Source organism: Syngnathus floridae, chromosome 9, assembly GCF_059516105.1.
Source record: "Syngnathus floridae isolate MCC-2025c chromosome 9, RoL_Sflo_1.0, whole genome shotgun sequence".
NCBI lineage: Eukaryota > Metazoa > Chordata > Actinopteri > Syngnathiformes > Syngnathidae > Syngnathus > Syngnathus floridae.
In genome coordinates this window covers 9,082,394-9,094,843 of record NC_142421.1, presented here as the reverse complement: position 1 = coordinate 9,094,843, position 12,450 = coordinate 9,082,394, and the positions used below count along the sequence as shown (strand labels likewise).

General features: G+C 37.9%; 3 protein-coding genes across 3 annotated transcripts; 2 read left to right on the top strand and 1 right to left on the bottom strand.

The window, feature by feature from the left end:
- Positions 1-787: 787 nt before the first annotated feature.
- Positions 788-4,781, top strand: LOC148393370 (glycine N-acyltransferase-like protein 3). Its single transcript, XM_088384254.1, has 6 exons — positions 788-1,165; positions 1,710-1,832; positions 1,943-2,047; positions 2,123-2,243; positions 2,695-2,827; positions 3,014-4,781. Exons 2-6 carry the CDS (start codon positions 1,758-1,760, stop codon positions 3,411-3,413), a joined length of 834 nt encoding a protein of 277 aa, XP_088240380.1. The 5' UTR covers positions 788-1,165; positions 1,710-1,757; the 3' UTR covers positions 3,414-4,781.
- On the bottom strand, positions 2,764-6,499 carry mgme1 (mitochondrial genome maintenance exonuclease 1). The gene is made up of 5 exons (XM_088384252.1): positions 5,108-6,499; positions 4,813-5,041; positions 4,488-4,620; positions 4,282-4,412; positions 2,764-4,071 (listed from the first exon to the last, which is right to left on the bottom strand). Exons 1-5 carry the CDS (start codon positions 5,616-5,618, stop codon positions 4,056-4,058), a joined length of 1,020 nt encoding a protein of 339 aa, XP_088240378.1. The 5' UTR covers positions 5,619-6,499; the 3' UTR covers positions 2,764-4,055.
- Positions 5,950-11,572, top strand: snx5 (sorting nexin 5). Its single transcript, XM_088384251.1, has 13 exons — positions 5,950-6,271; positions 6,955-7,059; positions 7,144-7,254; positions 7,342-7,463; positions 7,539-7,662; positions 7,936-8,031; positions 8,111-8,216; positions 8,316-8,391; positions 8,673-8,712; positions 8,807-8,893; positions 9,456-9,615; positions 9,944-10,029; positions 10,506-11,572. The coding sequence occupies exons 1-13, from the start codon at positions 6,236-6,238 to the stop codon at positions 10,551-10,553; spliced, it is 1,197 nt and encodes a 398-aa protein (XP_088240377.1). The 5' UTR covers positions 5,950-6,235; the 3' UTR covers positions 10,554-11,572.
- The last annotated feature ends 878 nt before the right edge of the window (positions 11,573-12,450 follow it).

The following is a 12,450-nucleotide window of genomic DNA, read 5'->3' as shown; positions in this document are numbered from 1 at the left end:
CTCAACAATCAAATGAAAAACCAACTTTTGTTGCCTCATCGCCGCACAAACAAATTGCTCACACGCTGTTAATAACCTGTCATATGTTAATCTCGTAACAAACCGAGGACTTCCTGTTGAAAAATACACCCCACTTTAAAAAGTAGGTTATGTGTTTATTTGTCAGAAATTTTCACTTTCATTGGTGTGCGCTCATTTTCAGGGGAGGGAGTTTCATCAGTACTAACTTAAGGTCCATCAATCCGTTACCGATGGACCGTTTAGCTGACGACTGATAGAAACACGTGCTGTGTCTGTGTTTGTTGGCCAGGTTGATGAGTGGACGGCATTGACACATTTTCTCAAAAGCGAAAAGTGAAGCCCACTTGACATGAGCAAGCACAATGCCGGTCAATAAAGCCAACATAAGTAAGCGACCTATGCACCTGCAACACACATTCAACAGAGCTGAGCTACATTGGAGTCACGCATATTTACATTTTGGCATTCAAGGATTCACCTATGATCAGAATTTTGCGTGGAGGAACACAGCCATTTGCTCACCCCCAAATTCCCCACTCTTGTTCTGGTACTCAGTCATGACATTTGAAAAAAACAAGTTTTTTGGGTGCAATTTAATTTTTGTGTGTAAAGAATGTTGAAACAGCTACAAATCTTTTTTTTTTTTCCCAAAAAAAACCCAACTTGGGGGCTGGATTTACTACCATAGAATTGCCACACGGGGGAGCTTTTATTTTGGAAACGGTATTGCATTGCTTCAAGCCTCCTACTGGACATTATTTCCTGCCTCCTCCTTCGTAAGAAAGAAGACTTTCGTGATTTCATGAGCGGGTGAGTTGAAGATACTAAAAACTTTTTCCTGCAACGTTGCACGACAGAGTGGCGCCGATAAAACAATAGACAACCCAGACGTCACATCATTAACTTATTAAGGACTGTTATTTGCGAGATTCTTCCTTTTCGTTTCATCTATCGTTTATATTAATCTAATGCATTAACGTTCTCGAATAACCGTATGCTGTGTCAAAGTCTGCTTTATTGTCAATTTCTTCACATGTCAAGACGCACAATATAGCAAAACGACTAGAAAAACTAAACTGTTTGTATTTACATTGTTACTTCTTTCTGCAGATACTTCTTCAGCATTCGTAGTCAAGTTTATTTGGTAAGTTACAATCTATTCAGAGCAAATCCTGCATCGTTAGAACAGCATCTTGTGAGAACTCCAGTGGTACAGCGCCCTATGTGACACTAATATTTTAAAACCTGTAGATCCCGATTATCACTGTCAATAATGTGTGTGGTGTTTTGATCAACTCAAGTACACTACATAGAGCATTAAGCACACTTGGTTCTTTGTTACTTGTGGGGTTCCTCAAATTTGAAATACCTCGAGATGTGTAGTGTGCTCAGATTTAGATTGTTTTGCAGGATTTTTTGTTTTTCTTTTTAGCTATTTTGTTTTAACTTCGCCTATCAGCGTGCTTAAAAGTGCATGTTTGTGATTTTCACAGGAGTTGGGTAATAACCAGCATAGTCATCCAGCTCAATAAAAAAAATAACACATTACCACGTGTCTCTTGGAAAGTTAAAAATTGAAAGATCATATTTTATTTGTTAGATATGTACAACATGGCACAGTATGAAAATGAGTAGCAATGATGTATTGTCAATGATTAATAACATTTCAACTTTTGAACTCCATTAAGTGCAGTGAAGCTTGCTGAAAAAAACAGATTGGAGTCAAGCAAGCAAATATGAAGGTCCTCCAAAAAGATGAGCAAATGACTGCTGAGACTGTTCTGCTGAAACACTTACCCAAGAGTTATCAGGTAGACCTGCAAGTTTTTTAACCTTCTCATGAAATCTTAAATCTTGAGTTGAAGTAACTCAAATGTTTTTTTTTTTGTAAACTTGTGCTGAGCCTTTCCTGTCTTTGTAGGTCTATGGACTCTTACATGCTTGTAACAGAAACCCAACTTGCATACAGTTCATTGTTGATACTTGGCCCGATTTTAAGGTCATTCTTTGTCGTCCTGACCCGCAAGTGAGTTTGTAAACCGATTTAGAAATTTGGTAGTTTTCTTTGCCCACACCTTAACATTTTGTTTTTGTTTCACAGAACCAACAAGCCTCCGACTGGGAAAAAAGGTTAATGTTCTTCACCTCGGATGAGAAGGTGTTGAGGAAAATGTTATTAGAAGAGGATTTAATCGACTGGAGCACTTATGTTATTATTGGAGGTAATTTAATAGAATTTGCATATGTTGCCTCATTGAAACTGACACACCACATTTCTATTTTCAAAAGTGGTATTGAGTCCACTAGTCCGCTAAAAGTCAAAAAATGTAAAAAAGTTGCGTGAACTCAAACATTCAAGACAAGAAACTTAGAAAAAAAAATTAAATATTTTAAAAAGTGTTTACGGAACTAGTTCTCTTGCATTGTCCTCAAACTGAAAGATATGCGTAAAGACAACTAGATAATTTCTTTTGGAGTAAATAACTTGATTGCTTTGTTGAGCTAATATGTTTAAAGGTTGTTTCAATTTAAATGTAAATTGTTTTAGCCCCAACAAAATACAAGTTCTGTTTTAGCCCCAAGAAGTTGTGTTTTTGTGCAGTGTGGAGTCATTACACACACACATGGTCTTTTGCCATTGGATGAAAATTATTCTGTGCATATTCATTGCAGGCTTTGAAAGTTCTCACACCTCCATGGTCAAAGAGGTTTTCACACAGAGACGAGTCAACTACGAACATCTGGCTTGTGCACATCTTTTTTATTTACCGGATAGTAGCCATCTGGTCACACCAGCTTTTGACAGGTTGAAACTTTTTCTTGTAATTTAACATTCTTTTTGCAGTATGGGAATAATACTTCTTCATATGAATCTGGTATGAAACAAAATAACATAACAAAAGGCTCTAAACTATTTTTACTTAAAGCCCTGCATTGATTCATTCGTTTTACAGTCACTTTTTAATGCTTTTCATTTTCTTTTTTTTAACAGTGGTATTAAATCAAGGATTTCATCCCTCGAGCTTTCTCATGCTCATCTGGTGAATCAAACCTGGAAGTTTGGCGGGGGTGAAATAGGCTACAAGAAAATTGTAAGACAAATCAGCAACTTCCCTTCTTATTGCATCACTGATGACCAGGGTCAGCCTGTATCGTGGCTGCTTTTGCATGAATACATGGCAATGGGCATGTTGTATACTGCGCCTGAGCACAGACGAAAAGGCTACGCCTCTGTCCTGCTCTACACTATGGCCCAGAGACTCCTTGCTGAGGGCTACCCAGTGTTCTGCTATGTAGAGGAAAACAACACAGTCCCATTTAAGATAGTTAAAATCCTGGGTTTCATCGAGGCTCCCTCTTACAGAGAGATATGGGCTAAGTTTGACGCATGATTTTAACAAGCAACTTTCATATGATCAGATAAACAAAACTTGTGATTTCACTTGCTTGTACACAATGAACCTGTGGCATTTATGATTTATTTATGGTAGGCTGCTTTGTGAGATGGGCTAACTCACCTGCTTGACTATTTGATTTGAAAAGAAAGACATTTCAGAAACAATGACCTTACATGACCCGCTTACCTGACCGCTTAAGTTACAAGTTACTATACTTTTACTGTTTAACCACAGATAATGTAAAATAAAAATAAAAGTATTTCAGCTCTTCATATCAAGAAATATTGTATCCTATTGCCTGTATGTATGCAGGGTTTATAACTGTTCTTGACCAATATTAAAATACCTTAACTATCTGTATACAAAAACTGTATATAACATTTTTAACCAGCCTCTTGTGGCTCATTGTATGTGAATGACAATGACAACATTATTTCCTATACTGATTTGCATTCATTGAGAAGACAGTGATGTTCTTTCCAGCTGTTCTGTGTCAAATATGTTTTAAGGTTCCATTTGTATGCACAGCAATTTTCATGAGACTATTCCAACATTACTGTTCTTGAAATCTGGTGCGGAATTCTCCTTGTCCTTCTGTGGGTTTTCTCCAGATATTCTAACGTGAACAAAAATAAATCACCTTTCACTGGATCTGAAATGAAAACAACAAATATGAATATAATGGTAAATCATCTTGTATCAATGACATGTTACTAAAGCCCGTAACAGTTAGCAGTTTCCAACCATTTCTGTGCCTTTTCACAACTTTTGAACAAGTAGAAACAAGTACATAGTAATAACTCGTTTGAAGACAAAGACAAATGTGTTGGATAAAAATTGATGAATGACAACTTTCTTTCACCTATGTTCTCTGAATTTTTCTAAGCGAATCAGCCACTTTTCCCAATACTCCAACATCAGCTCTTGGTTTAGTTGGTGAGCGTGGCCAGGTGAGCCATCCTTGTAAGCTACAACAATAAGGCCGTTCTCCACCTGCAAGAACAAGGAGTTGGTCATGAGCAGTGGTCTTCATGTCACTAAACACTATCATGCATAACAATAGAGTACCTGGTATTTGTATCTGCCGTCACTGTTCAAAGCCCCAGCATAGGCCGCTACCTGGATAGGGTTGTCATACGTGTTGCTCAGGAATGGTTTCGGTTTTTCTGAAGTCTTCCAGTCAATAGCACACAGAACACCTCTGGACAATCAAATGAAAAACAGGAAAGAAAAATGCAATTTATTGCTTTGTTTTGCAAATACTAGCACAAGTTGGACATTTTTGCATGAAAATTACGAGCCAACATTTGTGCGAGTAAAATGTCGATTCTGAAAGTAAAGTTTCCAACAAATTAATTAGCATGTACGCATTTATGTTGAGAACTATACTTGCCTATAGCGGGCCACACAGTCCACGATGCCCAGGTAATTGAGAGTGTCATGCTGCACACTGCTCTCTATTGCTTTTACAGCGCTGACATCTTCCAGAATGTAAGCGATGCTCTTCATGTATCCCATCACTTCAGGTGGATGCGGTTCATGTTCTTCGTCTTGTCTTGTTATGCCTGACATGAGAACTTCCTCCAAGGCTGAATGGAAAACTTTCCCTTGTCTAAACAAATCTGATGAAGATCAATTGTCATTTAATGAAGATTACTTAATAACATGTGGCATACTGCGAAACTTACTCATTGTGTATTCTTTGAATCCTTCCTCCCCCAGTTCTGCAATCATCTTCCTCTTCCATCTCTCCAGATAGAAGAGCTGTTCTGGTGAAAGTGTTGCCTGAAGAATTCTGGTCACACTCGGTATGGACGACCGATTTTGCTCCCGGTTGAATACAATCCGGACTGGAGGTTCTGACTCAGGCTCCTCTGTTTCCTCGCGATGTAAAAAGGGATGCATGACTTTTGGGGTCATCGTCTCTTGTTTTGACTGAGTATGAGCTTTGACAACTGGTCCAAACATGTGCTCATCCTCAGCTTGAATGGTGACGGGCGTTTGAGAACTGACCCTCGAAGACATGACAGACTTTACAAGAGACGAGTAGCGCTCACTGTCCACTGATTTATACGGACTCGCCCCTTTGCGGGTGTTGGAACGGTGACAGGCGATGAAAAAGCCGAAAGGTAGGGAGGTGTTTTGAAGGATCCCAACAGAAATACCTCGGGCGAAAGGCAGACTTTTTAAAATCAACATATTTACTTTGCAAAAGTATCATAAGACAGCTTGGTTGTTGCTTATTTCGCACACATAATTGAAATACAGACCAAATATTTGCGATTAAGTGCAAGAACTTGCCCCGACATCTTCCGTAGCACTACCATTTCTTTCCTCGTATCAATTCAAGTTTCTTCTTCTTTAGTTATGCGGATAACAAGCAATGTTTTTGCGATTTTCTGCCACCGTCTGGTAACAGAGTACCATCGCTATAGGCGGCACAACTTGCATATCTGGGAATTGAAGTCCTGTGTGTTATCATACAGCGCAATTCATGGAGTGGGAAACTACATTACCCACAATCCACTGTAGAAAACGACAGTGTCTCATTACAACTACGACTAATTTGCGATAGCAAAATAAGAGTAATGTTTATGCCAATGGATGGAAAAAGAAATTAATTAGCATCTGTATATACAGACATGACTGCGATATAGTTGGATCTGCGGTTAATATTTGGTCAGTCCCGATAGTGCGGAGTAAAATAAATAAGTGACAGCTCGTCAAACCGCTAGCTGCTCACTTCACAGACAGCAGCGTTTCCTTTTCTCACTGGCTCCACACACTTCTGCTCTTCTCCCAACTTCGGTCCAGTAATGACAGCCACTTTAGACGAAAGCGACAAGGAAAAGGTAAAGTAAAACAAGCCTAGCCTCTACATTCTTTTATTAACGTTACGGTGAAAACATTCGAGGTGCTAAAATAAGTTCGGCGGTTTAGCTAGTTTGATCGCTAACTCCTTTTTGCTTCATTTAACGTTAGCCTCTGGCTATCAGCTTGCAAATGTAATGAAGGCGTCGTTTTAATCTACTAGTCGACCGTCATTAGAATTTAATAAATCACTTTCGTGGGCATTCATCAAGGCTGCTCGATGCCAAGTCTTCATTCAGTCAGTCAGCTTGCAATGGCCAATTGATTGATAACCATATACGTCTGTCTATGTTGTGGCTTTTATTCAATTACTTTGAGCAACGTACACGTGCAATTTTCATTTTTGCGAATGTGTGCTTGGTTGTCATTTTTTAAATCAGTAGTGATGTATTTGACTCATGGTCATCACTTCATGCAAATGCCAATCTGACTTATCATTGGCTTTAAACTAGTCACGGCCATTCATTTATTTTCTGTTAATATTCTGATTTATTGATCATTTTGACTTTTGTTGAAAGCCACTTTCAAACAAAATGTGTTATTATTGTACCCTTGCTTACACATTATATTGCAAGGCAGACAAAAATTGTGATTTTTACTGACAAAGTCTGTGAACTAGAAGACCATGAAGTCTTTCAAGTTGCAGTCTGTTCTTTCTCCTTAGATGCGCTCTGTGTCTGTTGACCTCAATAATGACACATCTCTGCTTATTGACATTCCTGATGCACTCTGTGAAAGAGACAAAGTCAAGTTTACGGTCCACACAAAGGTAAAACCTTATTTCAGGAAACTTTTTTGTCATAGTGAAAGAATTTCCATGACAGACTGACAAATTACTTCATTATTTTCCCAGACTACACTTAATAGTTTCCAGAAGCCAGAAGTCTCGGTTCCCCGGCAGCATGAAGATTTCATTTGGTTACATGACACGCTGGTGGAGACGGAAGACTACGCTGGCCTAATAGTAATATAATATATGCCTTTGTACCAATTTTGGGGGAACTTGATTCCTCTATAATACAATCTTCCTGCTTTTGTTTATCATTTCTAGATCCCACCAGCACCCCCAAAGCCTGACTTTGAAAGCCCAAGAGAGAAGATGCACAAATTGGGAGAAGGTGAAGCCACTATGACCAAGGAAGAGTACACTAAAATGAAGCAAGAGCTGGAAGCGTGAGTGTCAAATGAATGAAATCCACATTAACCCACCAGTGCTTGGTGCAATAGGTTTGTCTTGTTTATTTTCAGTGAGTACCTGGCTGTGTTCAAGAAAACTGTCCAAGTCCATGAGGTTTTCCTGCAGAGACTCTCTTCTCATCCCATTCTAAGCAAAGACAGAAACTTTCAGATTTTCCTAGAGTATGACCAGGATGTGAGTTCTGCATAATGCTGACTTCCTTTCTTTAGTTGTCTGTTGCAAAGAGGGGAAGTATTTTTTTTTTTTAAATGTGGCTTCCATCCTGCTGTGATCAGCAAAACGGTATCATTTTGTGTCAGTGGTGTCTTTATGTTATAATACCTTCGACGTAAATTATTCATGGGTCTTAATTCATATGTTTGTCTTTTGTAGTGTTTTTTTTTTTTGTTTCCCGCCAGTTCACTCCAAAGGTTCAGCGCATTAACAATTTACATTTTTTAATTTCAGCTCAGTGTCAGAAGAAAGAATGCCAAGGAGATGTTTGGAGGATTCTTTAAGAACATGGTGAAGTCAGCTGATGAAGTCCTTATCTCAGGAATAAAGGTGTTGCTTCCGTGTGATCGTCCTGAATCAATGGAAACTTTGTAGGCAAAGTCCCTTACCTGCTCTTTTCCCGCCACAGGAAGTCGATGACTTTTTTGAGCAGGAGAAGATGTTCCTTCTCGACTATTACAGCAAGATTAAAGATTCCACTGCCAAAGCAGAAAAAATGACCCGCACGCACAAAAGTAGTTCATATGAACTTGATTGCACATCCCTACATATTTCTTTTGTTTTAGTTTTTTTTTTCTTCATTGTCTATTTTTGCTTTTTTTTTGTCTTTTCAGATATCGCAGAAGATTACATTCAGATCTCATCCACTCTGAATGCTCTTTCAGCAGAAGATAGCACAACTAATAGGAAGTGAGTGCAACATTTAATTGTATAATGAATGAACAAAATTTATTTTGACTATATGAATAAGTATAACTAGAATTTATTTGCTGCCATCATCACGATTAGGGAAGGGGGATTTTGAGTTTTATGATGCAAGCACCTGAGTATAAGTTGCATGACAAACCAAAGTATAAAAAAGTGTGACTCATAGTCTGAAATACATGGTAAATGATTTCATGTCTATCTGTATTCTGCTGAGCAGGTAAACGCATCTAAATTTCATGTCTATTTTGTTTATTTCCTTTCAGGCATATGGAGAAGCTCTCAGATCTTTTTGAGAAGCTCAGAGTGAGTATCCGTCAACAGAAACAGTTGTCTTTGGGAATGTGAATTCAATTTTAAACATTAAACATTTCTTTCTTTTCCCTTTGTTCCCCTGCAGAAAGTGGAGGGAAGAGTAGCATCTGATCAAGAGCTCAAGCTCACCGAGTTGCTAAGATATTACATGCGAGATATCCAGGCAGCAAAGGTGAGTGAGTGCCACCAGTTGTTTTACAGACTGAGGTGGGTGGAGTAGCTAAACATTATTGTCAAGTTATTTTATATATTTTATTTAAATAAGGCCACAATCGTCATATAGACAAAAATACCAAATTTAATTGTACGAATCAAAATGTTCTCTTTGTGGAATAATATAAATTATGACAGCTTCAGCTCGAATGAATGTTTACTTAAATTTCTTTAACACTTTTAAATTGACATTGTTGGCTCACAAAGGAGGGACTATGTTGAAAAATAGGAACAGAGTTCCAAAATAGATCATTGTGTTAAACATTAATAAAAACAGAATACAATGATAAATGAATACACTACAAAGACAAGATTTTTCATATTGAAATTGATCAATTTTGTTTTTAGCAAATAATCATCAACTTAGAAATTGATGGCTGAAACAAAAAAGCTTAGCCAGGTGGGAAAAAGAAAGACTGACAAAAGTTGAGGAATGCTAATCAAACACCATCAAACAATTGTTGCAATCAAGATTCAATTGTCATATTTTCTTTTTCATCCCTGGCACTCTCATATTTCAGGATCTTCTCTACCGACGAGCTCGCGCATTAGCTGACTATGAGAACTCCAACAAGGCCTTAGATAAGGCTCGACTGAAAAGCAAGGACATTCCCCAGGCTGAGGAACACCAGCAGCTGTGTCTACAGAAATTTGACAAGCTTTCTGAATCTGGAAAGAAAGGTTTGTGCATCCATATGGGATGGATTTATACAATTGCATTTGCTGAATGTCTCTTTTTGTATGTAAACCACCTTGAACTTCTAAACCAATTAAGGTAACTCAAATATTCAGTATGATCCACAGCCAACAGTAACACATTGATATTAGGCATACTATTATGAAATGTGCACCCAGATGATACACCTCTGCATACATTATCTTTAAAAAACTGGATGGATAATGAAATAATACTTCATTAGATTGTGTAGGCAAGTGTAATGTGGCTGGTAAGTGTATATGAATTTTTGCTGCACGTTGTATCTCAAAGGGGACATTGTGTTTCTCCTAGAGCTCACCAGTTTCAAAGGCAGGCGAGTTGTGGCATTTAGAAAGAATCTCATTGAGATGGCTGAACTGGAGATTAAACATGCCAAGGTGAGTAATGCGAGTTTGTGATTGTTGATCTTCCTTTAACACTCTCATATTAGCATGAACGAAACAGACAAATACACCAGAGAAAAGCCAGGTGGATTTCTGAGTTCTAAGAAAATCACTGCCTACCTTTTTGAGAGACAAAGGCAGTAATGCACTTTTGTATCGCGTTAAAATGTTTTTACAGGAACGTCCCTATTGTAGCTTGCATGTATTGTTTTCAAATTCAGATTCCCTTTCTTTTCTAATGCCATCGCTGCAGAATAAACACCCTCCTCTTGCCCAAGGGGAGGAATGCAGCTTACTTGCAACCCTAATGAGCAGCTAGTAATCTAGTATTAAAGGAGAGTAAAAGGCAACCATACTATATGTTTGGATTTCAAGAATGACTATAGTTTTGGGTGGCTAGTTACTCACTCTCAGGATTGTTTTCGCACCCTGTAAAAAATGTTCTCATTTATTTTCTTCAACTTCCACAGAACAATGTGACACTATTGCAAGGCTGCATTGAGCTGCTCAAGAACTAAGAGGGTGGCAAGTATTCTTGACCTGCTTTCTAGTGACTGGTGGCAGCCAATGAAATCCCGATGTCCCTTCCATCTCACACAGAGCCAAGCCACATCGTTGCTTCCACTCACCTATCTGGTGCCTCTTAACCAACAGCTTTGTTAGCACAGTTTTCTTGTATTTACTCAGTCCACAGCCCATATACCCCCACAATATATAGAAATCTAACCCATAATTATTGACTCCACTGGTAAGGTCTATCTTTTGTTTTTGTTTTTTTGTAACATCTCATTTTCATACTATGCTCACAATAGAAAACCGCAACTTTTTTGGTGTACTTTTCAGCACGATACTTCTTAATCTCCCCAGTGAGTTGAGTTTGCCACTCATCACAGGCTCTATACATGAGATTCTGCTTTACAATACTTAAAAAGATTTTCTATTTCCATTGATACTCTCATTCTTGTGTCTTTTGTGTTGGTATCTGGTTTAAAGCATCAGCACCAAAAGCCAAACATTTATTTTTTAAAATTACATCACACATCAAGCAACAATTCTTAATGATGCACATACAGTTTGACAATATCGAGATTCAATTATTTGAGCTAAGACAAATTATGTATCAGATCAAACGTAAGGTTTACAACTTATACTTTTGTGTGTACAAGGCACTCTCTTGCACTACCTCCACATCAAGTACTATGCCATCGCCTTCCTCCCTACCTCCAATTGACTGCCCTGCATTCTTTTCCTTTCAAATCTATTTGGTATGTTACTTTATTCTGCCCTGAATTGCCTAAATTCTGATCTGATGTGTTACAATAGGCTCACAAGTATCAGAATAATTACAAATATAATGCACTATGATGACAAAAAAGTTTCACAATCATCACCAAGCACAGTGGTGTGTTTAATACAATATAGTTTTCTAAAAGAATGTATTTCTGATTCCAACAGTGTGATTTCCTTTTTACTTTTCTTACTCAACAATAGCGTTTTATACATTTGTAACAATACTGAATAAATCCTACTTTCCCAAGTTTGGTCCAAAGTCAAATTCTGTAAACAGATGAAAGTACATTGACATTAACTGCAATTCATTACCGGTCATACCTTAACTAAGCAGCTCTTAGATTTATTTATCAAAATACAATAGTTTACTGTATCACTTTGCTCTCGGTTATTCAGCTGTCATCTGGAATACATTCTCATGTTGTAAAATGAAAACTCGGAAATTCTGCCGATTAATTGAGGACCGTTTACATCCATAGATTCCAGCAAAACTACAGTCAGTGACCTGAAGTTTCTGATTGGCTGAAACTGCAAATGTTGCACCCATGGAATTTTGCCAACTCATCAGTGCAAACAGATAAGTTTGGCAACGAGATTAGAGCAAACAAATAGATATCTTGGGAGTATGGTCCAAAGACCAGGTCTCGTTTTCTCCAATATCCGGATAATTATGTTGATAGATTTGCAATTTTAAAGAAGACCCATTGTGGAAAATTCACTTTTTATTTGTTTGTAAAAACTTTCAGGGGCCTGTCGAGTGGTTGCTCAAATATGAAGCGTGAAATCATACAACAAAGTCAATCTTTAATGTACTGCCTAATGCCTATTTCTAAAGCAGTTTTGAAATTTGACTAATTGTGAAGTAAGATGTCTAATTTACATAGTTTCCCTGTGATTTACGGCTAAACTGGACGAAGAGTCACCATTCTCACGTCTTGGTAGGACTACATTAAAATGCCAGTATATTAAAGCTAAAAAGAAAAATCAGCAGATCCGCACTGAGGTTCTGTCCTATGGTTCAACAACCTTTTAAAGTAGTTTAGCAAACTACAGGTTTGTGTATTTGTGATAAGTTGTGCAGACATTTACAGCAAAACTGCTGTGAAACTAATTGCAAAAAGAATA

Bases quoted from the DNA above. Each gene is read 5' to 3' on its own strand.
- LOC148393370 (XM_088384254.1), top strand. From the start codon at position 1,758: ATGAAGGTCCTCCAAAAAGATGAGCAAATGACTGCTGAGACTGTTCTG. The intron at 1,833-1,942 runs GTAGACCTGCAA...CTGTCTTTGTAG, and splicing joins ACTTACCCAAGAGTTATCAG to GTCTATGGACTCTTACATGC. The intron at 2,048-2,122 runs GTGAGTTTGTAA...TTTGTTTCACAG, and splicing joins TTTGTCGTCCTGACCCGCAA to AACCAACAAGCCTCCGACTG.
- mgme1 (XM_088384252.1), bottom strand. From the start codon at position 5,618: ATGTTGATTTTAAAAAGTCTGCCTTTCGCCCGAGGTATTTCTGTTGGG. The intron at 5,042-5,107 runs GTAAGTTTCGCA...GATCTTCATCAG, and splicing joins ATTCAAAGAATACACAATGA to ATTTGTTTAGACAAGGGAAA. The intron at 4,413-4,487 runs GTACTCTATTGT...TTGTTCTTGCAG, and splicing joins ACGGCAGATACAAATACCAG to GTGGAGAACGGCCTTATTGT.
- snx5 (XM_088384251.1), top strand. From the start codon at position 6,236: ATGACAGCCACTTTAGACGAAAGCGACAAGGAAAAG. The intron at 7,060-7,143 runs GTAAAACCTTAT...TTATTTTCCCAG, and splicing joins AGTTTACGGTCCACACAAAG to ACTACACTTAATAGTTTCCA. The intron at 10,030-10,505 runs GTGAGTAATGCG...CAACTTCCACAG, and splicing joins TGGAGATTAAACATGCCAAG to AACAATGTGACACTATTGCA.